A 24,850-nucleotide genomic window follows, 5' to 3' on the forward strand; every position below is an offset into this window, starting at 1 on the left:
ATATCTACTTGGCTTCCAGCCTAAACAGTGATGAAGTTGTCAGTCAGATTTACAAAAGATAGATGATTGCTCAGCCTGCTAGTAATTTGTGATGAAAGGTCCAGGCTTAGTGGTACTGCTGAGTCTTCAATACATTCCTGATCCACAGTGCAGTTCCTGAACTCCTCCTATACCCTCCTTTCTTTTCTTCTGTTGGGCTCTAGTAAGACCAAAGAACTGTATTGTCTTAATCCGATTTTTCAGACATGCATCTTTCCCAGTGTCTCATGCTGGGTCTTTGCTTCAATTTTGGCTGTATTATTTGGTGGTTGCAAAATTATTTTTGGTGTAACAGTAGCTCTTGTACCATGCAGGGACCTCCTGGCCCTGAAGGAGAACCTGGCCCACAGGGAGAGCCAGGTGCAAAGGTAAATGTTGAAATTACTCTCTCTTATGCTGTCTAAACTTCCAGATTCCCATAAAAGCAAGTCAGAGTGATTGATTCATTAGCCAAGTAGGTAGTGATACAGGAAATGAGCCATTAAGTATTGTCATTATGACTGTCTTATCTGTAAACCCTGTCATTGTCACAAATACTGTCCCTTAAAATCCAGTGATTTATTTTTCTTGTGATATTCCAGGGAGATATTGGACCTGCTGGGAAGGCTGGAGAACCAGGTGACCAAGGTTTAAGGGTAAGCTATGGATGCAAAATGTTCTTCCCAAAATGAAAGTATGTTACAAAGGCGTCAGAAATGCAGGTTGAGAAACCTTGATTTATCAGAAGAATTCAATAAGAAACTATGTTTGATAACTTTAAAAAAAAAAATTGTAATATTGTAGCAAGTTACAATGCAAGATTATAATGTTTTAATACTTCTGTCTCATGTCACTGAGAGACGTGAATTGAGTGGTTTGAGCATGAAGGTAAATCCAAGGGTGTCCGGCCCAGCTGTTAAGATGACAGCACACAGTAATGTTGTGTATGGATACCCAGTCTAGATGAGATAATGGAACAGAATAGTCTCAGCAGAGCAGAGGATCTCTCTGTACCACCATCTAAAGCAGCTGATTTGCTTCTGGTGCTGTGGGTGGCTCATTCAGCACTTGTTTTTACCTAGCGCTTGTGCCCCTTCTTATTCTTCCTGTGCATCTTACCCCCCGCATCTGACCCAAACAGTTGCCTACCTTTGAAGGCTAAAAAGGCCTTTTAAAGTGCTAACACCAGATTTTATCTAAGACGCTTTTATAAGAGCATAAACTATATCCTTTCAGACTTAAGTCTTACCATTGAACTCTCTTGTTCCTTTAGCTGCTTGCTGTCATCTTTTCCTCCTGCCCAAAATCTCCAGTGGGGTGCATTCCACAATCTGCCTGTCCTTAGAGAAGACCAGTTCCTGGTTCTGGTCTACAGTGGGTGCTCTGGATTTAACCATACCACTATGTCTGAAATACTATGCTATTAGTAAAGGGCAGGTCGTATTTGCTTTTTTACTATCTGCAATAAAAGTTGCAAGTTGACAGTGTCTTTAACTGAGAAAGGCAAATATTCTAAAATGCCATGGTGCTGATACTGTTGGTAAATGGTAGTGTTGAGTTTTTCATGGCCCTAAACTGAGTCACTAAACATACCAATATAGTAGTTATCCACATAAACATGGAATGGCATAGGATGGCATAGGTATATTTTTGAGGTTACTGTAATTACATGTTGTATACTCTGAAACCAAACAATCTCAGTTCTACTGTCCCAATCTCCAGTGTTATATGGATGTAGTATTGCTTCATTTTTCTAATGTTGATCATCTTTTATGTGTTCTTGTGTTTGAGATTCACAGGACTGTGACTCTGTCATTGTAAATCAGTGAAAATTAAGACAAATAAGCTATAACAGCAATATAAAAGTTGTCCAAAAGTTAATAAGCATATGTAAAACTAGTCTGAGTTCTTCCAAGGTGATACTTCTATGTTGAGAAGTTTAGGCAATAACTTTGTTTTCAACTGTTCCTTTCTATAAGGGTGAACCAGGACCTCCAGGAGAAGATGGTGTTCAAGGAAAAGATGGCCCAAAGGTACATTCAGTTTTTGTAGCAGATGTAAAGGAGTCATGTTAGCTTAAGGACCCAAATCTCTTTGTTTCTCCTGTTTCACCAGGTCAACAGAGCCCACTTGGGTGCACTTAGTTTTAACATAGCAGGCCCTCTATATTATAGGCTTTCCTGTGCCTTTTAGGCACATACCTATCCTGCAAGGGCTGCAAAGTTGAATGGCTTGACAGAGAAATGCAAGCTGGAGAACTGAGTACAGGTTATTTCCATGCTGGAGAGAGCGAGCCCAAGGCTCCTCCACTCCCTGCATTGGATCAGTGCTGTGCCAGGGACTGTGGCAGGTGCCAGGACAAGGGCTGCACAGAGGACACTGTCAGGTAGTTTGCAATGCATGAGGCAAAACGTGTGTATGAATGAGATAGAAAGGGCATTCACTTCGGGTGTGATCTAAATTTGACTGGTAAGATTCCCATCAGTTTCAGTGTGCTTTTTGTCAAACTTGAAGATTCAGAATTCACTTTTCTCAAGTAATTCTGTAGCAGCAGCTTGACTAAGCTTTTTCTGTTGGGGGGGGGGGGTTGTTGTGTTGGGTTTTTTTTTGTTTTAGGGTGACCCTGGAGACCAGGGACTTCTCGGAGAAGGTGGTGAAAAAGGAGAGATGGGGTTACCAGGAATTGCTGGACCCCCTGGTGAACCTGGCATAACGGGCATTCCTGTAAGTGTTTTCAGGTTTAAGTGGACTTTTTGTTCATCTGCTTTTTGTAATTATTTTCTTTTTAGTTTTGCTTGCTTTTTTTATTTTTTATTTTCTGATTTCCTATTCTAATTAGAGATGACCATCTCTAAATTAGCTTGCCTCCCTTTTCTATGTGGTTCAGCTTTTCAGGGTTGGTAGGGAGAGGAGATAAGTGTTTTTCCTATCTTAAATCTGGGACCTCTTAGCAGATAGTGATTCCTCACCACTTGTCATACAGACACATACACCACACGACCTGGAGCCTCTCACTTCAGATCTTTCTTCTCCAGACAACCTTCTGTCTTTGGTCTCTATCCTCACCTTCATTTGGAGACTGTGAGCAATCTCAACATATTAGATCATTCTTTAAATTTTAAAAACACAAAGAATTTGTCAAGATGCACCTACCACCATAAATTGTGCTGTAAGATCTTTAATTTTGTATCACTTTCCCTACTCATGGCTTTGTTTACTGTCCCAGGACTATCTAGTTTTCAGTTTAGATTAAAAGTTCCTTGAGGCAAAGAAGTGCCATTTTGAGAAGCTTGTAAATGATGAAGTGTTAGACCTTAGAGCACACAAGATTTGGCTCCAATTTAAGATTTTGTGCTAATGTTCTCACCACATACATGCTTAGCTGTCGTTCCTTTTAATAAGCCTTAACAATAAAAGGAAATAACATTTCTAGAAAAAGTGATATCCTGTATATTGAGGTTTCTTTAGTTACAGACACCAACAGCACAGGATTTCTTAAAGTGTTGGTGTGAATTATAGCGCCTTCTCTGGTAAGGAATACAAGATAGGTCAAAAGTGACTTAAAACCCGTATTACATGATAGATACTGGATAATCCAGATTATTCCTGCTATTGATTCCTGATCAATTGGATGGTCTGCCTTTCCTAACAGTGGTCCTTCTACACTGCTGACAAGGTGTTGTAAAGACAATGTAATGGATGCTGTCCATCCTGGGCTGGAGCTGACTTCCATAAATGAGGGTCTATCATGCCAGGCAGTGCTACTTCAGATGATAATTCTGTGCTGTGGTGTGATGTCCTCTCTTTAGTGGACCTTCTCTTCTTACCTTGTCAATCACCTTGTAATGAGGCATGTACTATAAAAAGTAAGGACAGAGAAGAAAGAAAGAATTTCATGATTCCATTTTGTTCTTGAAAGACATTTATTCTTTAACTAATTTCATTTTGGTGCTTCTGTGAAAGGAATTAAATGAACATATCATGACAGCACCAGTTACTATAGACACATGAAACAGAGATTGCAGATGGAGAGAAATGGTAGCAAGCATAGACAGGTCAAATAGTAAACAAGCATTGGTATCCATAGTCAACATTGTTAGATCAGTTCACGTATTTGTTCTGGCACGACTCCTAGCAGCTAAAATCCATCTATAAAATCTATTTTGGTGAAGTTTTATGCAACTTCTTAATGTGAACTAGTACTTTGGAGCACAGTTTCCAAAGCAAGTATGTAGCCTCAAGTCAGCCATGAGATTTCCTTACCAAAAATCATCACAGTCCTCTGGCTGCCTTCTCTATAGCTCTTATGTGATGATGGAGTCTAAGTAAACATTAGTTGGAGGGCCAGCTGTCAACGGCTGTGAGCACTGTCCTCTAAGCATCCGTGCTACAATCTGCTGCCTTTAGTCCTGTGTTCTTCACAGTGACCTACTCTCCTAGAGAAGGAAAAAAAATGCTCTTTCGGTTGTCAGCACACTTAGTGTGCTACAGAAAAAGTTTGGTTTCTGATACAACAATATCACCCTGACTTTTTTTTTTCTGTTTTGGGTTGGCAATTCTGGAGAAGCTCGGAAGTTTCATATGTTGAAATTATCATAAAACATCTCAGCCCTGCCATATCTACATTGTATGTAATTATACTTGTATACAGTAAACAACATCAGCAGTGCTGCTGTGCCTCAGTGAGACAGGCGAGTCTGGCGATTTGATGTTTGGGAGGATGTGGTTAGCAGGGGATTTTTCACATTTCAGTTCCACACATTCCAAAGGCGGCTGCAGAGCTGCCTCCCTCCCGTCTCATCCTCCCTGGCATCTGGGAGTGTTCACATCAGGGTTTTGGTTTGACCTTCTAGGGATGCGGATAGATCGTAACATCCTGGTCTAAATATGGAAATCAGTTTCCTATAATCAATTGTCTGAGGGTTTTATTGGAGGTGAGAGTAATATTACCTTTTCCTTAAACAAAAGCTTACAAAGCAACAAAAAAGCTTCACAAATCAGTTCAAACTGTATTTAGCCTGGCTTGTTACCACAGTGACCCAAAAAAACCCAAATATATCTCCTTTTATCTAAAACTGGAGCTAAATTACCTCCTCTAACTCACAGAGCTTTTGGGTAGATTGAAACCAGTGAGCAGTGGACACACACAGCCCTTTGGGAGGGTCACTTTTAGAAGCGACCTAGAGGGCAGCAGCGATGTAGCTCCACAGCATCCTTCACCTGCAGGCAGCACACCCAATTACACAGTCACCAAGAGGCGGGCAGTGGCAGGCACCAGCGCTTACTGAGTTAGGTCTCTGCTCTATGGCGAGTTGTGTCAGGGCCCTGCTCTTCACACTTGGCAGCCCCAGGCTTTTCTGAGTTTTCCTCTTGTTGTGTATTGTATTTCTGTAAATCCAGTGGTTGTCTCAAAGCAATTTTATTCCTAAAGTAATATTTTCTGTGTGAAGAAGTTTTATGGGTTTCCCCCACTATTTTCCGTGCATTTTCACTAGTGATCCCTGATGCTTGCCCACTTGTTTCTGCTGTAACTTGAAACAGTCCTACTAACTTGCTCACAGCCACATTTAATGAGATTATCCTCCTATCTCTTTGCATTACAAAAGTCTGCTTAGTTATCCAATTTGGAGCACAGTTTAAACATGTTGCCAGGCCTTTCTATATCATTTATTTTTCTTTCTCTAATAAATGTACAGGGCCCTGAAGGAACACCAGGAAATCCAGGTCAGAGGGGCCGTTTGGGAAAGAAGGTAGTATTTTTCATCTTCCCCATTTCCCTTCCTTTTATCTGAAACTCAAATTTACATAACAAAATAATTCAATTGAATCAAGTCTGTCCCTGTTTTATGTCATGCTTCAAGCCCATTTTTTTTCTTGCTAGCTGTGGCAATTAGAATTGTTATCATTCTGCAATCAATAACATTCTGGACCTTAGGAAATTTGAATTTGTATCACGATGTGGTTTTGCAACTCAGATCATTTCTTCTGCTATCAAAAAACCATTAAGCTTTGACTAAAACAAAACAAAATAATAGAAGGGCTTTAGCAGAGGATTTTTTTAACTGCAGAGTTCTGGCTTCAGATATTTTAAGAACTACAGTAAATGACATATGTAAATGTAATACTCCTATTAAATAATGCTGTTACACACTTGAGTTAAGCATAAACTGCATTTTGAAACTTAATATCAATCTGTTATTATTTTTAATTCAATAACACCAACAGGGGGAAAAAGGGCAGCTTGGCCCTCCTGGAGAAATTGGACCTGCTGGTGATTCTGGCCAACCTGGAGAAACTGGTCCAAAAGGTGCAAGAGGAACTCGAGGTCCCTTGGTTTGTACAAAACATGCTTATTTAAGAGCTCATGTATTTCTCATTTAGCAGAATCGTGTCTCTCCATGGGAAGAGACAACTCACAGCTGTAACACGTATGAATATTTTTTGAGGTAGCTGGAGATGCAGGCAGTATCCTTCCCAGCCTCTGCGTCCCAATGCATTCCCTGGTCTTTCAACATCAGAATGAGACCTGTGCACCTTTCCAAACAAAAACCCAGGTGATGGTCTTGGAAGGAGTCATCTTATGCTCTGGTCAGGTTCCTGATCTGACAATCAGAGGAGCAGGATGGCAGGGCATGCCATGGAATAGTCATGCCCCACAGTCCACATATAGTCTCACTGCTGTGGCTGTTTCTTAAACCTTTGCAGTTCCAAGAACAGAAATTATGGGGTTTGCTATTACATGAAATAAGCCTTAACCATGGCTGAAAGAAAGCATTTCAGATGAGGACTGCAGCTCCTATTGAATGGGAACCTGATCCAAAGTTAACTGAATTGAGTGTATTTCCATTAACTGTGAGCTCCTTTCATCACAAGCTCCCCAAGCTAGCTCCACGCTGTGTGCTAGATGCACAGACACAGGCAGCCTCTGCACTAGTGAGGCAACATGCCCATCTCACTGCTCCACAGCCCAGTCCTGTGGCCACTGAATGCAGCACTGTGTCCTTGAACACATGAAGTACAGAAGTAAAGTAACTATCTAGTGGCCAATGTTTTCAGGAGAAGGACTCCCCTTCCTAAGGTGAGGACCACCCTCAGCTTCTCTTGGCGTGCTTAGCATTTATAAACAGAGTTCCTCCGCGCCTCTGAAAGCTCAGATCCTTTTGGTCTCAATTATGCACAGGGCTTATAAGGTTAGGACTGAAAATGTTGACCATTTTTTCCACAGAACAGGGAAAAGCCCAGAGTTCTTTACCCAATGAAGTTGGACCTAACAAAGAAGTTGTCTGTGGTTCTCAAATCTCAATATCTGAAGATTTTTCCAAGTGATAACTTTATAAAATAGGCATGGTTGTAACATTTTACAAGGGAGCTCATTTTTCTATCACTGATTATTGCATTTAACAGGGACACCCAGGAGGAATGGGACCTGAAGGAGAGTCAGGAATTCCAGGTTATGGGGTGAGTTTTTTACTGAATTCATGTACACACACATCCCTAAGTAAGTCTGTGGTACTCTAAATAATTTCAGATATCATGGGGATCTGTATCTAGAATACAGAAATATCTTTAGGAGTGTCAGATACTCACGTATGTGTTTATATGACACGCGATTGCCTGCTTAGAAATGTTAGCCTTAAGCAACGATGACTGGTTTTTGTGAGTTCACTAGCAGTTGTTTTTTAACCACAGATCTGAAACCCTTGTTCGTCCAATGTATCTCACCCCTTGTGAATAAAGTTCTTGTAAAACTACTACAGCTATTCAGAATAAAGAGAGTTCAGAAAACACCACCCACCGCCTCTGCTTACTGTCTGGCCATGCAGTTTCCCTTTCGGTAACAGAAACTGATTGAATGAGGTTAGTTAGAAGGACATAAAGATATTGTGACTTTCACTGAAAAATAATTATGATCATCATCCTAGATGGATTGAGTCCTGCTCTTACAGACCAAGCTGCCACACCTTTTTTCCAAACGGAAACTTCCATCAGTGGCCCTAACCCTGAACCAAGAACCAGCCTGGCTCCCCTCACCTGCTTCAAGCCCTGCCAGAACCTTTGGTTTCCCACTGCGCACAGAGCTTTTCCTGCACACAATATATTTTCTGCCTGGGCCCGTTAATTTATGCCACATCATTATTTAGCATTTTTAGCAAGCAGCAAAAAAATAATAGTAACAAGTAGCTAAAAGAAAGTTTGGAATTAATTATTTCTTTAATTTTTTGGTTTTGAACTAATGTTTGGGTTTTTTTCCTTCTTTAGGGTCACCAGGGTCCTCCAGGGCCCCCTGGACCCCCAGGACCCAAAGGGGAAAAGGTATGAAGATGGATTATACTGTCTTACACTTTGAGCAATTATAAAGGGAGGAAATGGTAGTGCATGCTCACTGTTTTCCACAGCATGCAGCAAAAGCCACCGTTTGCAATATTTATTAGTATTATGAGAAAATATTAAAAGAAATGCAGAACTGGGGAAATAGATCATTCAGAGGCAGAGTTCCAAATTATACAGTTGAAACGTTTCAGGTTTTAAGACACAAGGTACCCATTGTAAGAAACACATTTTTTTGTATCAGATAGTACCACTGCCCTTAGTGAGCACTCCTGACAGAAATAATCAGTGCAGAACCAGCTAAGTATTTACTTAGCTTTAAGCCTGTGAGTACACCCACAGCTTTTGCTTAAAGTCCAACTAATTTGGACAAAGGTCTGTTAGGGGCAGGATTTTGCCTCAGTGCTGCTATTTTAGTGTCAGATTCACTGTTGTTCTTCTAAACCTCAAATCCTGCAAACAGATTTGTGTGCTGACTGAAGTCTGTGTGGCCCCAAGCAGGTACAGGAATTCCCTTCATGAAGATTAGTTTGGAGTTGCACGTGACAGAGAAATACATTCTTATAGTAGGGCCAGTTCTGCAATGAATACTGCTAATAGGCGATTAGTGGTTGGTGTTATAAATAGGTTCTGATATAATTTTCATAAATGATAACTGAAAACTAAGCTGTTGGGAGCTAGGTGTCTAGCTTGCTTGGTCACTTCTGAAAAAGCACTTCGATGCACTTTGGAAACCCTTAATCGTATTTAAAATGTGAGTCTCCTTGCATTAAATATTGGTAAATATCATCTGGAATAGATAACTTTTTGTCTATTAGTTTGGATGGCAGTTGTTTCATATTTAAAATTTAATAGAGTTCAGTCTGAATGTTGGCGTCTTCTTTATACTTGTTTTTCTATATTAAGTATTTCTCAAAACAGTGGAATAAATTTTCTTTTTTTCCTCTTGTCAAATATCCTGTTTATCCTTTTTTTCATTAAATAAAGAAATGATTACATGGACATTGTTCAAATACCTTTTTTTTTATAGCTGCCTGTTGTGGTTTAACCCCAACCGGCAACTAGAACCATGCAGTCTCTTGCTCACACATCCCCCCCAGCTCTTTCCCTTCCAAGAACGGTTGGAAGAAGGAGGCGAACAGGGAGAAAGAAAAACTCATGGGTTGAGATAAAGGCAGTTTAACAATAATAATAACAACAATGATAATAATAATGACATGGGTCACTCTCACTGCCTGCTGTATTGGCACAGTCCCAAGCAGTGATCGCGGCAGATTCCTGCTAACCCCTGTTATATACTGAGCATGACGTCTATAATACGGAATATTTCATTGGCCATTCCATCATTCTGTCTGTGCTTCCATGGGAAGCTGAAAAAGTTCCTGAATAGCGTGAACATCACTTAGCAACAACTGAAAACAATAGGTATTAGTGACATTCCCAGCTGAAATGAGGACAATGCCTTTGAAAATAGCGCAATTACTTAACTTTTTTAGTCCTAATAAATGTCCCTATCTTTGGGACGTTTAGGTGCATGCTAAAATGGAGTTACTATTTCCACTGTATTAAAACCATAAGCATCATATTCATGTTTAACATCTATACAGTATGCTCTCTGGGTGTTCTTTAGCATTTGAACATGTATGCATTGTAGATGAGCTTGAATTTCCAAGTTAATATTTTTTAATGTTTATCTTTGTTTTAGGGTTACCCAGGCGAAGACAATACAGTCCTTGGACCACCTGGGCCCATAGGTGAACCAGTAGGTCTTTCTTTCTCAAAAAAATTATATTAGTGCCTCTCAAGACAAGAGAAAATGCAGGTTCTTTCTGAAACTACATATCACTGTCTCAGGAGTCAGTACTCCCTTGTACAAAAGCATAGAATGATGGTCCTTTAATCGATAATCCCTCTCTGCAAAATGCAGTCTTGTGCCCTTTCCTGCTTAAGAGTGTGTGCCCTGTGTTTAATTACACTAATGCCATTAGTCCGTGTTTAGACCAACACATTTTGGAACAGAATTTTACCCTCTCTGTTTATCCTGAATTATACCTAATTGCTTTACTAACTAGAAAAATGTTTTGACTTATTTCATTATCACTACAAAGCTAATTTAGCTGATTTGGAAAGCTGCATTTTGTAACCCTTTTTTTACTAAATTTGTATGTGGGGTATCTCTCTCCAGCAGTTACAAACATGTCCAAAAATAAAATGCCATCTCAAAATGATATTAAAAGTGTTTCATGTTCAGACTTTGATTGTGCCAGAAGTAATACTTGTACAGCCTACATCTCTTTAGATTACCCTTAATGTTTATACTTCACCTCCACAAAAAGGCAGGACTATAGGGCCCTGATGTAACTGAAGACAGAGTCTGGACTAGGAGAATAATTATGGTAATGCATGAGAGAAGAGACTCCAGCCAATTCTATTGTAGCCGAGCTGGCTCTGTATTACTGACTGCTCAAATGTTGCAAGCAGGGCCTTTCTACCTTGTGGATTCCCTCTAGGAAACATGCCATGAGGCAGCTGAAACCTTGGAGCGTATACAAGCAGTCGCATAATAGTATTTATTGGTGGATATGCGTTAAAAGTGGCTAATCTATTAATTTGTGAACTGTAAAGATATATTGCAGTTAGTGATGCCTAGACAATTTTTCATTATGTGCCTTTACTTAAGACAGGTGGGAAAAAGGCAGGCCCTTATTATTTCATCTAATGATTGGCTGAATATCTTTTGGAAAGTCTTGGCCATTCTTATTTTCTGTGGGCACGGTTCACTGTTCCATCATTTTTCCTTTGACTGAGACTTGGTCCATTTGCTGCAATGAGAGTTAAAATTCTGGGGAAAAGTCCCATTTCTTGTGGGACTGAAGTAAGAGCCTTTCCCTAAAGTAGAGCTAGTGAGGTGTCTGAATGCAGCAGGAAGATCCACACGGCTCTCAAAAATCATGCTATTCCTGCTACTTCTGTGTAGTTTTCATATGTGTGAGGCATACTGAGGGACTGAAATTGCCTTTTCATTAGGATGAACTTCAAAATTAAAGTAGATTCTGAGTACAGCAAGTCATTTCAGAAAAGAACCCAATTTTTCATGTGTTGTCTTACAGAAACTGTAAGAGAGCTTTCCTCAGATGTCTTGAAAACAAAATCTCCTCATTTATTAACGGAGATTTTAAAATCAGATTTCATATATATAGATGGGTGTAAATCTGGAGAAGTTCTACTGAGGTCAATATTCCTGTTTCATTTATGCCCATGTAAGATCTATCTTTTAGCTTCTAGTCTTCAGTTACAAAATATTTTAGAGAGTGGCTACTATCTGACTGCAATGCATTTTGTTTAGAAAAAAATCATGTTTATTCCTTTAGCCACGCTAGCTTTAATATTTGTAATCCTCAGTTCAGTCTCATTGGTTAGTCTGTTTTGAGAGAAATCCCATCTTTCTTTTTGTACTTCACTGCAGCATTATTTCAGTTCAGCTGTTATATTTTGCTCTTTGGTTTTCTCTTTAGGGTCCTAGTGGTGAACGTGGAGATAGAGGAGAACCTGGTGATGAGGGCTACAAGGTAATCATTCTTGCTTTTTATTCTTTTTATTTGAACATGGCATGCTATGTAGAGTAATGTAGCAGAAGAATTATCTTCTCTCACAAGGGTGCAGAGATGGACTTGCTGGTGCCTCGCTGCACTGATGAGGTCTTAGAACACATCGGAGCATCTTTCATATGAGGAGAAGTTGAGAGAGCTGGGACTCGTGAGCTGGAGAAGAGAAAGCTTGGGTGCTCTTAATGTGTATAAATACCTGATGGGAGGGAATGATAATGAAGGAGACAGACTCATCTCATTAGTGTCCAGTGACAGGACAAGAGGCAAAAGGCACAAACTGAAATACATGAAATTCCCTTTCAACACAAGAAAATGCTTTTTTTGAGGATGTGAGGATGACTGAGCACCAGAAAGGCTGCCCAGAGAGGTTGTGGAGTCTCCATCCTTGGAAATACTCAAAACATGACTGGACAACCTTTTCTACCTCGCCCTTCTTGAGAAGGTGGGGTTGCACTAGATGATCTCAAGAGGTCCCTTTCAACCTAAACAATTCTGTGATTCTGTAATACTGAATGAATTAACATTTTTCTCTGAAATTTAAGCACTGTTTCTTTGTAAATCTAATCCTAATAATTATTCATGAATTGTATTCAGTCCTTCAGCATATACAAGTTGGATGGTAACTCCTGCTAATCACTGATGCAATTTGTTTGCTGAAATACAAAAGAGACAGTCCTTGTTACAGAATATCCTGTTTAAGTTACACAGACAATATAGATAGACTTAGTAATAAATCAATGAACTGAATATGATCTATGCTTATAGAAGTGCAGAAATGTTTAAACAATATGTAATTCCCACTTGCAGTTTGGAGTAGAGAATTTAAAGAAGAAAAGCTCCCTAAGGTCTGATCTCAGGAGAGCTGAGCATATTTAATCTAGGTCATGTCAGTGAAGCTGGGACCATTCAGCATCTCCCAAGAGGGACTTTACAAGGAAATCTGTAGCTCACTGAGTGTGACACCCTGAGTTACTTGTCTTGCAATATGTTATATTTTCTGCTTCCCAGGGTCATGTAGGTCTTCCAGGGCTTAGAGGACCTATTGGACAACAGGGGCCTCCAGTAAGTGTTTCGAGCAAGTGAGATTTCTCTATTGCCTATTGAAAATGTGTTTTCATCTGCATTCAAATGATAATTATTTAATATATGTTCTTTCCAAAGGGAGAGCCAGGTGAATTGGGAGAGCAAGGACCAAAAGGAGAAAGAGGTTCAGAAGTAAGTAGAAAAAAGTAATGCAAAACTGCACTAAATTGGGATGTGTGTGTTTTTACTGCTCACTGACTATCCTTGGAAAACTGTTATATAAGGCTAAAACCCCATGTTTGGGTTTCCCTTTCATACCTGCAGGGACAATAAAAATAGAGAATGGAAAATTGCATAATGATCTGGGGTAGTAAATATGTGTTATTTGATAGGTAAGTGGTTTTACTTTGGAGTGATATAAAGCATTATGAGAGGCTCTCTTGGAAACATTTAAGTGATATTCAATTATACCCTTAAATGGAGTTCCTTATGGCAAACTATCTCTGGAAGATGCCCAGGATTTTACTGCTCTGATCTGTAAATGAAGTCTCCTGGTACTGCACTGCACTGCACTGAATTTTCAGAGGCCTGGAAATAGGGAATTTTCTACAGAATAGCAGAGGAATAATGACAGAGCAAGTCATGAAAAAGATCAAAGACTAAATGGTTTCCTTTAGAAATAATAGGTCATCTTGGTGGTGTGTTGAAAATTGCCAAAAGTACTTTATATTCTCCACTGGGGTGAATTTCATTGGCTTCTGAGCCAATTTCAAAAGATTTACACTGAAAGACTTCTTACAATACCAATTGCATTGCAACTTAAATGAGGTATTTTGTCTGAGAAGTTCCATAGCACAACTCTGTTAAAAATTTTCTAGGTAAATACAAGAATCTGTAGTAGATTATGGGTGGGGAGCAACAGAAAGGAAACACGATATGAAGACACTGTCAGCTTGTACTCTAGCCGTGCGCTCAGATATATTGCCTTTCACAAACTACTCACAGCGCAGGATAAAATCTGTCTTTCCCTTGGAGAATGTTTTCTTTGTGTTGCAAATGCCCCTCAGATTAAAACTGCCATTTGCAAATATGGAACCAATATCCAGTCTGAGCACCCCATAAGAGACTAAAAGTTTATGCAAAAATGTTAATAGTGAAAATATTCATATAGTCTTAACTCCAGTGGCATGACCGGTGCTGCTATAGCAAGCCTTACAAGGCCAATCCCATAAACTGCAATGCTGAATCATCTGGGTTTACTTTATATGCATTCAAAAATTTTAATGAAAACAATATAAAGTTCTTTGAATACACATGTTCCAGTTCTGATTGGTGGACGTTTTCTATGCCTTCCTTAAGAAAAAGGCATTAAATGAAGAAATAGAACAAAATCTTGCTGATTTTATTATACTTACATTAATCATCAAACATTTACACTTACATGTTATGTAATATTGCAGCATAGTAGTTCAGCATCGCTTTTGCTTTAAGAACACTGTTTAAAATAATTAATGCAGAAAGTCTTGGAAGCTTTTTTCTACCTCTTCTATGCTAACAAGTGTTATTCTTGTCCCTGCTGTCTGAGTGGTTCTATCTTTTAGAGGTAGGATAAAATTCATGCCTTAGTTCTTTATATTCTGTGAAGAATATCCTATAAACAAAATTCTCTGAGATGCTTTTGACCCATTCTGAGCTTTTCATCCTTGGTGCTTGGCCTCCTGTGTCACTAAACAGCTTACTGGAATGTTATCTGCTATAGTATCACTCAGTTTTCTAAGACTACAGATTCCTAGATCAGTCAAGAACAAAAAAAAAAGTCTGGTTTTAAGTAAATTTTATCTTTTGTGTACATCTTAGATAAAAAGAACGTTCCCATATGTGACACTATTGTTTTCGAGTATTCTCTTCCACACACATTCTGCATCTACATTCCTTAGACCTATTCAGGTCTTCACTTTTTAGAAGGTATGGGATGTGCTGTAAAAGAATACCCCCTTACAGAGGTGTGGCTGATAAAGGAGAAATTGCCAGATTCACTGTGAAAAATTTGCTATGCCTCTTGTTGAAAAAGTTCTGAAAACTACACATTACCAATTCAGGAAAGGGAAAAATACATGCAATTCTACTTGTATGTATTCCTGAATTCACTTCTACTTGAAAAACTTTCAGCTGTCTCCTGAAATGGAAATAATCTGGTCTAATGCCAGGCAATGTGAACATGTGTGCTAGCGGGGAGCAATCCTCAGCTCTTCTTAGGGGATTGAGTTTAAGACATTTGTCACCTCACAAGTATTTGTAACTTTTAGGGACCCACAGGGAAGAAAGGAGCAACGGGTCAGGCAGGCAAACCTGGAATTCCTGTAAGTAACAAAGTTCTACAGTCTATCTTCAAGTTATAAAACAAAGAAAATAGTAACTAATGAAAACAAAATTGAATCATGCCAGTGGTACTAGGAAGTCTCATGCTCATTCTAAAGAATCTTCTTATTACTCAGAAAGTGTAAAGGAACCCCGGTGAAAATAAGAATAATTTTTGAAACTGTGTTAAATTATACTGAATTATACTCAATTACTCACCACATGGTAATGAAGTGCAGCTAATATAACAATAAGGTTATATTAACTGTAAAGTTACTTAATTAGGTCATTTTTGATTGTGGCTTGTAGCCCATGTGCAAGTTACCACATTATATTGCAGAGAGCTGTACTACTGTTCACTCCTGGCTCCCATCAGTTCTTTGAACAGCTGCAGCCTACAGAAGCCTGGATCCATATGTCCATGGTGGATACAACTGGCAGATCCCTTGAGGTTTAATTCTTTCTCTCACTTGCCCTGAGCTGAAATTTTTAATGCTCTTTCTTGAGTTATTGTAGAGACGCTAACTTGCATCCCTTTCTCCCTGAGGGAGACGAAAGAGCAGGAAGCAGTAGGTGTTCTGTAAACATAACCAAGAACAAAATGCGTCAAGGCTATTTTGGTCCCCTAATAAATAATACCACACAAGCACATGTTGTAGATAACTTCTACTACTTTACATCAAAACATTGTCAGTAACCAGAGAAATGCAGCTGCTTCACAGAGCTTGTACCTGCTGGGTAGAGGGCAAAAATCACCTTTTGGAGACAAGCAAACTGTGTCTCTCTTGTAAATACTTGGCTCTTCCCTCTGGAGGACTGCAGAAGCATATCGTTTGGCAGAAAAAGGAAAAGAGGGGAAAGGCGAGACATACAGTGAGGAGAAGACAGTAAAACTGGAACTTGAGGAAGTCTCAAAGCACATCCCAAGTGCATGATACTTCAGCAAGCATAATTAGAAATAAGATTAAGATGGCATGCTTCTTATGTTCTGTATGGCTGTTGTTAACTATACTTTTTCACATGAGATGTGTTGTAGTTAGCATACCTTAAAGTTCTAAGAAATGCATTCATACAGAGATAACTGCAGAACTCCAAGGCCCTGACTGTAAGAAAAAAAATGTTGTTTCTTTGGTGGATGTGACATGAGCTTTTTCTGTGAAAGTATAGCAAGTTAGCACAAACTTGTCTAATTAGAAGTTTGTATGTATATTTGATATGTACAAATTTGAACAGCATAATTTTGCAAATATGATACAGAGTGTTTAGTAAAATGAAGGCTGAAAAGACATATGGTTGGGTTTTTTACAGGGATAAATAGATTACTTTATTAGGTTTCCTTGCTTCAGTTTAAGAATCAACAGTCTCAGCCATCTTCCAGGCCTGGCACGCAGAGGGGCTGGCCCTATGGTTTCAGCTGAAGTTGCCCAGAGCCCACAACAGTGCAAGTCTGAGGTTAAGCCAATGGCATTTTTAACCAAGCATGCTAACTCAGAGCCCCCTCTGCTGAGTATTCATCTGTGCCGCTGGGTCTGTTGTTATGTAGGGTTTAGGAAATACTGTGACTGAAATCTAGTTCTGGGATGGTGAAGATGAAGAGAGATGGTGCTGCTATATTTGATTTGAATTTGTTTCAAGGGAAAACCAGGGCCAGCAGGGCAGAAAGGAGCAGTCGGGTACCCTGGACCAGAGGGCATTCCTGGCAACCCTGGCAAGCCTGGGCTGTCAGGGAAGCCTGGCCCCAAGGTAAGTTGCTTTCCACATTGCCCTTCTTTATGTCATTTTGTATTACAAATTTTCTAAGGTTAGGGTTTTTAAACAGAAGGAACCATTCTCAGTTCCTTGAGCATCTTAAAAATTAGACCAGTTCTTTGTTTTCTTTTTTTTTAGCTCATGATATTCTGGCCAGGATGTAAGGTTAGCATAAGGGAAATGTGCTGTGAGAACTATTTCATTAGCATACTAAGGTATGCTAATGTTAGTAGCATACATTACAGCTAAGTGAAAATGTCTTCTTAATGAGAGAGGCTTCACAGTTGTGTTCCTGAAAATGAGCCACAGACCATAGACCCCAACTGTTTCCATAGACCCTGTTTCCTCTCAGGCCCTGAGGTAATCCCACATTTTCCTTATTTTCTTTGAATTTGTAACATATGTCTCCCTACCTAAGCAATTCTGAAGCTTTGCCCAAAGCCAGTGAAAAGGAATATTAGGTATCTGAGGTCGCTGTAAGCATTCTTGGAAACAGGTTTTTTGTCTGTCTGTGCTTTGCTGTGGGCGAAGGGTGGTGACCTGCTGCTTCTGGGAGCAGTGACACAGCTCTTTGCTTATTCACTCCAAACAGGAGGGAGCAAATTCCTTTAGTTGTCATTGTTGAAAGTCTGATCAATTTGATTTCAGGTATGGTATTTCTCAGTAGTTCTAGTTATAGATGGACCAGTAATTTTTATAAAAGGATGTCAAGTTACATCTGGTCTTAGGAATCAATCAAGGTGCCGAATGAGGCACCTCTATTACAAGTAAAAATTTGCCTATCTGGTTGAACAAAGAGAAAATTAAACAAGTTACCCATAGGGGGCAGATGTACCATAGTTGAGCCTTCTCCATTTTCAGATAATGTCCTCCTTTTTCAAATACTTAAAATTCTTTGGAGTTGGATTTAGGAGTATCACCCCAAAGAATTCTTACATTTTTGCCTTTCCACTCAAGATGTCATCTTTCATATTAAAAAAGATTCTATTGCTCTATATTAACAATATATAGCAGCATTAAAATTTGTAATAGAGAGGCTTTTAACTGATTTTGGACACAATGAATAAAAAAACCAGAACTTTTGCTATTAAAGTTTATTGGTCAATCAGGCTGTAAGCCCCTATAAGCTCCAGAGCTTCAAAAGCTCTGAAAATCACATTTAATGGACAAATTCTGTTTCCTATAACCCTTTAATGTCTATGAATGCTTAACAGAATGTCATATGAAATAGGAAAGAAGATATACATATACACATGTATGTATAGTTTTCTACTGAATGACATCACAGAAACATTAATTTGGATGGTAGCAAATTTCCATTTTGTATTTTGTAACATGTCAAAATTGGCTTAACTCCATGTACTCAGTAACATGTTTTTTTCATTAAAAATAGTTGCTTTTGTTTATTGTCTGATGTTTTCCTACATTTTCATAACAAATGTTCTGATCTTTTTTGATGTGGTATTGTTATGGTACATGAATCCCTACAAAGTGTACACAATCATAGTAATATTATCAGTATGTCTGGCATTTATAAATAAGCATGTTGAATTTGAATGTCTCTGTGGGAAAGTAGTCTCACTTTATTTCTTGATATGGAGTTCTTGAAAAAATGAATACTGTGCATCTCAACTGTATTTTCAGCCCATCTGTAATGAATGAATCCAGCATCTTATTCTCATCAGAAACAGCTCCTTATTGTAAGCTCAGAATCCTCAGACATCACACAGCACTCATCCAACAACCGTCTCAAGGAGTCATCTTCTATAATTAATGGAGATCAGTGTTTTCCTGCATATTTCAAAATTGAGTTAGAAAAGAATTAAATAGGAATCAGCACTGAAGGCTATTAATCTCAAGATGCAAATTTCCAGGTTTGGGAAAAATTTTAGGTCTCATATAAACCGTTCTGTGTGATTCCCTGTGGGAGGCAAAAGTAGTCACCGGTATGCCCATGAGTTCTTCCATATATACTTAAATGCACGATTATTGTGGATGGAAGATTGTTTACTATCCAGCTGGGTAACTGTCCTTGTTTATGATGGTGCTAGTAGGGAAGATGCCTTGCATAAGCCCAAAGAGGTAATTGATTCTCTTGAATGTTCTCAGAAATCTTTCAAGTTCTAGGTAGGTGATCCCACATAAATGTCATCATGATATACTTAGGATAGGACAGAACAAAGTTTAAGATGACTACTGAACTGAACAACTGCAATGGGCAATGGCATGGTTAGTATTTGCTTTGCTGACAGTCAGTGACTTGTTAAACTATAATAACTTGACTCCTCAGAAACCTCAGTCCACCCGACAGTTAAAGCACATGTAGCTTTGTTGCTAAGTATGATCGGGTTTTGCTTTTGGAGTATTAGCAGAAATCCAGATGATGCTGCTAATCGTTGTCTTTCCATGTATTTTGATGTACTGTCAATGCGTGTCCATATATATAGAAAGCATTAAATGGCTTTGACTGATTTTATGCTATATGCTTGTTTTAGCATACAATGAAAAAACATGTTTGGCTGTTCTGCTTGTAATCAATTATTTTCAATTTGTTAAGGGTAATAAAGGAAACTCGGGCTTACCAGGTCTGGCAGGTTATCCTGGAGCTCGAGGTCCCAAGGGATTACCAGGCATGCCGGGGCCCATGGGAGCACCTGGAATAAAGGTACACACATGGGATCTTCTTGTTTAAGTATGATATTACTGATCCTGCTTGGTCTTCATACTGCATTCAGTGATGAGTAATTGACATCAAAATTTATCTGAAGGGTAAGACTGCAAGTTGTGCCGATCCGTTTTTCTATAAACTGTAATTTGAAAATAGACTTCCCATCTATCTGGATGCTATTCCCAACTCCAGAAGCTGTTCTAAACACTTTGTATTTATTCACCCAAAGATTTAGGGCCAAATGTTTTTCTTTCTTTCTTTCAAACCTTTCTTTCTAAAGTTCTGTAACTTCTAGACAGTTTGGATGATTTGAACATCCAACGGAAACATTACAGATAATTTTCTCCATTTAGAATAGGATTTTTCTTCTAAAATAATGATTTACAGTGCTCTGTGACATTTTATTGGTAAGCAGTTTTTACAGCCTTAAGTTACTTGAAAACCGGGGAAGGGAAATACTGTGTCTGTCTTTGTTATCTTACCATGAAAATGTTTTAGTATGATCTGTGTTCACTATTTGTAGTGTTTATTGTCAGTACTTCCAGTCTGTATTTTACTCCTTTGTCTAGACAATGAGCTGTAGGAGGTAGTTCCTGCTCAGAAATTATTTGCAATCTCAAAAAGATGGGGAATAGATGCTGTGAGGGAAAACTATTGCCACATAGCACAAAAGAAACTTAAGAGTGGACATGTGAGTCAGGCCAAAAGTCTGTCTTTGGTAGAGCAGAAAGGTAACACCTAGGAAAGTGCATACACACAGAGCAAGCGTGAAAGGTGTATATTCACAGCTTTAAATGCAGCTCAGTAATCCCCTGAGCTAGACATGGTTTCTATGTATTTGATAGTCCTTGAGATTTCTCTTCCATGAACTGTCTCATTGAATTGATGTAAAGTTTTAGTCTAACAGCGAGGAGTTCCACAACTATGCTATGCCTTACTCACAGAATTACTTTTTAAATTTACTTCTAACCTGCCTGTTCTGTATGTCATTTTGTGAATTTTAGTGCTTGCACTGGTAGATGCCATACTGGAAATGATCCAACGTATATGGGGTTTTTATGTTTCCAAGTCAAGGAACAGTCAAGTTACATTTGCATTTTAGTGAAAGTATAATTATTGAAAGCATTCCTGATGGAAATAAAATGAATGGAGTAGGTCTATTTCTTAGGGAGAACGCATATTCCACACTTCTGCTAGGAAACCAATCTTTACAGTCGTAACTGTCATAATTGTAATAAAGGACGTATTATCTTCATATTCTCAGGGTGAGAAAGGGCTTCTGGGTCATCCAGGAAAGCGGGGGAAAAGAGGCCTTCCAGGATCACAAGGTGACCAAGGACCAGCAGGAGATGCTGGACTGAAAGGACAGACTGTACGTAATCACAGTTATTGATGCAAAGCAAATAGTCCAAGAGTTACCAACATGAAATAATAGTAAGGATGCCTGCTCCTATTACAGGGAGAAGATGGAGATCAAGGTTTAATGGGCTTTCAAGGATTCCCAGGTCCAAAAGTATGTGCTCATTCTTTTTTGTTAGATCTTAAGCCATTTACAGAGTGAGAACATTAGGAAAGCATAAAATTAATCGGCTTTAACAATAATTTGTTCAAAATCTTTCTGAACTATTGGAACATTGTAGGCAGAACTGCGTACTTCGTGTCCAAAGATGAACATTCTGGGTCAGTGTGCTTGGTATTTTCACTGTTACTGCTCTTAGAAATTATCTTATTTCCACTGCTTACAAGAGATTGAAACAAGTGGATAGGTAATGTCCATGTTTGATTAAACTGTTCCTTTGTATTTTCAGGGTCCTGCAGGGGACATGGGCTTAGTTGGAATTCTGGGCCCAAAAGGTCCAACAGGCCAAGTTGTAAGTGTTTCACTCCATGATAGAGATTGTCAGGACGGCTTGCAAGTAGCACATGTTTTTAATTAAGGGAATCGTCTTTTTTCTTATTAACAAGGCTGGAACCCTCTAACCAAACCTTTTTCTCTGAGACTATGCCTGCACTAGAAGCCTGTACTGCAACACTGCTCTGGTTGCAACATGGGTACAGATATGCAAGCAGAGCTTGGCTTTTAATCTTGAAGGAAAAAAGCAAGTTCTGCTGACAAAGCGTGTCTCTCCTAGTATAATTTTATCTGCACAAGTATCCTTATCACTGTCATATTTTTCTCTATTGAGTTTGAACATTCTCTTTCTTCTTATTTGCAACAATGCTGATTGGGTAACTCTGTCCTACAATAAAAGAAAAAAACGAAAAACTTTGCCTGCCGTAAGACAGAGTGGTTCTTAGGCTTTATCGAGTAATAGGCAGTCTTTTATTGAGTAATAGGTAGTCTTTTTTTAATAAATATTTCCTTTTTATCCGTAAGGTTACTAACCTGCATTAGCTCATTCTTCATGACATTCTATTTTGCTACTCACCAAAAATGTGGACGCATCTTTAGCATTTTGTAATACCGGGGAGTGCGCATCCAGCTTACAGCATCAAGTGAAAAAGAAAAAAGGGGGAAATGTTGCAGCATGGAAGGCTTTCCTACAAAATGTTCTTCTCTCACTGCTGCCATTGACATCACAGAACTGAATTAGTTCAGTTAACCAGATGCGGAGCAGCAGCTTTAGGGGCCTGTTCTAATAACTGATTTCTTTTTCTAAACATTCCTATACAAGTTAAACACTGGAAATGAGCAGTTTGCTCTAAGTGAAATGGAACAGGAAAGTAACATTTCAGGAGCACTTACTGGCAGCCTTACAAGAGTACTTGTGTGCAGTAATATAGCTCAAGATACAGTCGATTGTAGCTCAGTAAATATGTGGTCTTTGGTAATCAGAGTATTAAGTTTCCACTGTTTTTAGTGCATTAACTTTCACATAAAAAAAATGTGGGAGGGGGTTCCAAGTATAACTATTAATAATTATTAAAATAATTACCTTGCTGATTTTGTAGCAATGTGCACTCAATATTCAGAAAGAGAGTATCACCATGCTCTTTTGGATACTTGCCAGGACTGTGTTCTGAGCAACTTTAAACCTGGACATGAGGATTTTCTTCATCTTGAATCATGGTAGACTAATAAATTCTTTGCTTGTTTGCAGGGATATATTGGCCCTGTTGGTCAAGAAGGCATAACAGGCCCAACTGGCAGGCCTGTAAGTTTCCCTTCTCTTTTGCATAATTTCGTTATTTCCCCTACCTTTATTTTTAATAATGTGTTTTGCAACTAGCAAGCTTTTCTTTTTTCTGTTTGCAAATAGCAGCTAGCAGGATCATCTTCATGTTATACCATGCTGTTAAGCCAATGTATGTGACTCCAGCATCGGTAATACAAACAAGAAGAAAATGACAAAAAACAACAACAAAAAAGTCATGGCAATGACCTCCTGTCTAAGTACAGTATACAAAAGGCATGCCTACAGGGGCAATGGGCAAGTCAAGGTATAAAACAGCACCTAGTAACTACCATCTGGAAATTTGTTCTCAGCCTTAGGCCTGATACGTGTCTAGAGGGTATCCACACTTGATTTCGATGTAGTTTATTTTTTATGTGTTGATTGGGCTGAACTGTCCAGAGTGCCCCTCTAGACATGCTGGGAGTGCTCACAAGCCCTTGTTGGGGTGTTCCAGGTGCTGGTGAGGTCCCTGTTACAAGTCAAACATCTTCTTGACCTTTCTGACAACCTTCAATGCACCCCAGGTTCCCTGCAGTGGCGGAGCTCTGCCCTCATCCCTGTTTCCATCCTTTGTCTCATTCCCTGTGCCAGAGACAGAGCAATGTTCTGCAAGGGCACCCTCTGGCTCGTGTCTTCAGACTGCCCAGCCACGTTAGGTAGTTTTAGAAGCTTTTTGTACCACCCAGCTTCCTCTGTCTGATCAACAAGACTTGGAGTGAATGAGAATGTCTAAACATTGAAATAATAATCATAAATGTAACAGGAATATACAATAAAATAACAGCAATATACAATAAAAGTAATAAATACAAATATTTACAAGTGAAAAGGAAAGGAGAAGGGAAATGTTCCTTCTATAATTAGACTATTCTTTCCACCTGTTGGGAAAAAGACAGTACTTTAAGTCTTGCTGCACTCTTTTCAGGTTTACTCAGGAAGAAAACTTTATAGTTGTGTGTACTTGTCTGAAGGCTTTTCATAGGCTTCATATTGAATGTAATAGTTTGCCATTACCATTAAGAAAGCATTGAAGTTGAAGATTACTTCTATGTGTTATGAAATGCTGACATCAAGATGCAAAATTCTTCCAGAGGAGAACTGTAAGATTGTTACTGTCTTCAGAAACACATTTTAAGCGCAAAACTAGCCAAAAATGCCTGAAGACAGAAAACCAGTGTCTAATCTGATTGTGAGAACTAATCAGGTAATAAAAAGAGATATGCAAACAATGGATTTCTTCAGTGATGGAAAGTACCGAGTTTTATTCTCTACTCTTAAGATGGTGAAGCACTGATGTGTTGCAGTGGATCAAACTGTAGAGAATACAGCTGATGGACAGGGAGAACACTGACAGGTAAAATTACTGAGAAAAACCATATTTACAATCCAAACAAAAGAACAGCTTTCCACCTATAGCAATTACAAGATGTTTTCAAATAAATTAGTTTTCTAATAGTACAGGAAAATTAAAGCCCCAGATTTGTAGATACTTGCCCAGATGAGACTGAACTTTTAATGTGAGCAGTATAACTCTCATGGATATTAATTTGCTTATTTCAGTCCTAGGCAGATAGAAAGCATCTGGATTAACAGCTTCTCTTTCTTACAGGGACCAAGAGGTGAAAAGGGCACAAGAGGTGAAATGGTAAGATGAAACAACCTTTCTGCTTTCATTTTTTTGGCTGTGTAAAAACTGTTGCTGTGTTACTCTGAATGTACTCTTGCATGGTCTGAATGCCAGGCAGTCGTGTTGTGCGCCTGGAGAGCGGTGGCCAAGAAAGCTGGTAGCATGAGTCAAAAGTCTGAGCTTTGCTTGTTCAAGTTGACTTATGTAGATACACCCAGTTGGTGCGTGCTGTTGGGCAGTATGGCTCCTGATCATATAGCAGTCACATACCCCAAAGCCATCACAGTTCAGAGCT

The 24,850-nt window shown here is 39.0% G+C and overlaps 1 protein-coding gene across 2 annotated transcripts in view; it reads left to right on the forward strand.

Annotated features, from left to right (window-relative positions):
- The window catches only part of COL24A1 (collagen type XXIV alpha 1 chain), a 150,675-nt gene that overhangs the window by 113,242 nt on the left and 12,583 nt on the right, over positions 1–24,850 (forward strand). For both annotated transcript variants that reach the window (XM_074596551.1, XM_074596552.1), the window contains 20 exons: positions 354–407; positions 621–674; positions 1,998–2,051; positions 2,635–2,742; positions 5,715–5,768; positions 6,244–6,351; positions 7,423–7,476; positions 8,278–8,331; positions 10,052–10,108; positions 11,862–11,915; positions 12,963–13,016; positions 13,116–13,169; positions 15,284–15,337; positions 16,971–17,078; positions 19,642–19,749; positions 21,017–21,124; positions 21,212–21,265; positions 21,561–21,623; positions 22,854–22,907; positions 24,538–24,573. In XM_074596551.1, coding sequence (XP_074452652.1) covers positions 354–407; positions 621–674; positions 1,998–2,051; positions 2,635–2,742; positions 5,715–5,768; positions 6,244–6,351; positions 7,423–7,476; positions 8,278–8,331; positions 10,052–10,108; positions 11,862–11,915; positions 12,963–13,016; positions 13,116–13,169; positions 15,284–15,337; positions 16,971–17,078; positions 19,642–19,749; positions 21,017–21,124; positions 21,212–21,265; positions 21,561–21,623; positions 22,854–22,907; positions 24,538–24,573 — 1,344 coding nt within the window. The remainder of the gene's footprint in view (positions 1–353; positions 408–620; positions 675–1,997; positions 2,052–2,634; positions 2,743–5,714; positions 5,769–6,243; positions 6,352–7,422; positions 7,477–8,277; positions 8,332–10,051; positions 10,109–11,861; positions 11,916–12,962; positions 13,017–13,115; positions 13,170–15,283; positions 15,338–16,970; positions 17,079–19,641; positions 19,750–21,016; positions 21,125–21,211; positions 21,266–21,560; positions 21,624–22,853; positions 22,908–24,537; positions 24,574–24,850) is intronic.

This window comes from Larus michahellis, chromosome 8 (genome assembly GCF_964199755.1).
Source record: "Larus michahellis chromosome 8, bLarMic1.1, whole genome shotgun sequence".
NCBI lineage: Eukaryota > Metazoa > Chordata > Aves > Charadriiformes > Laridae > Larus > Larus michahellis.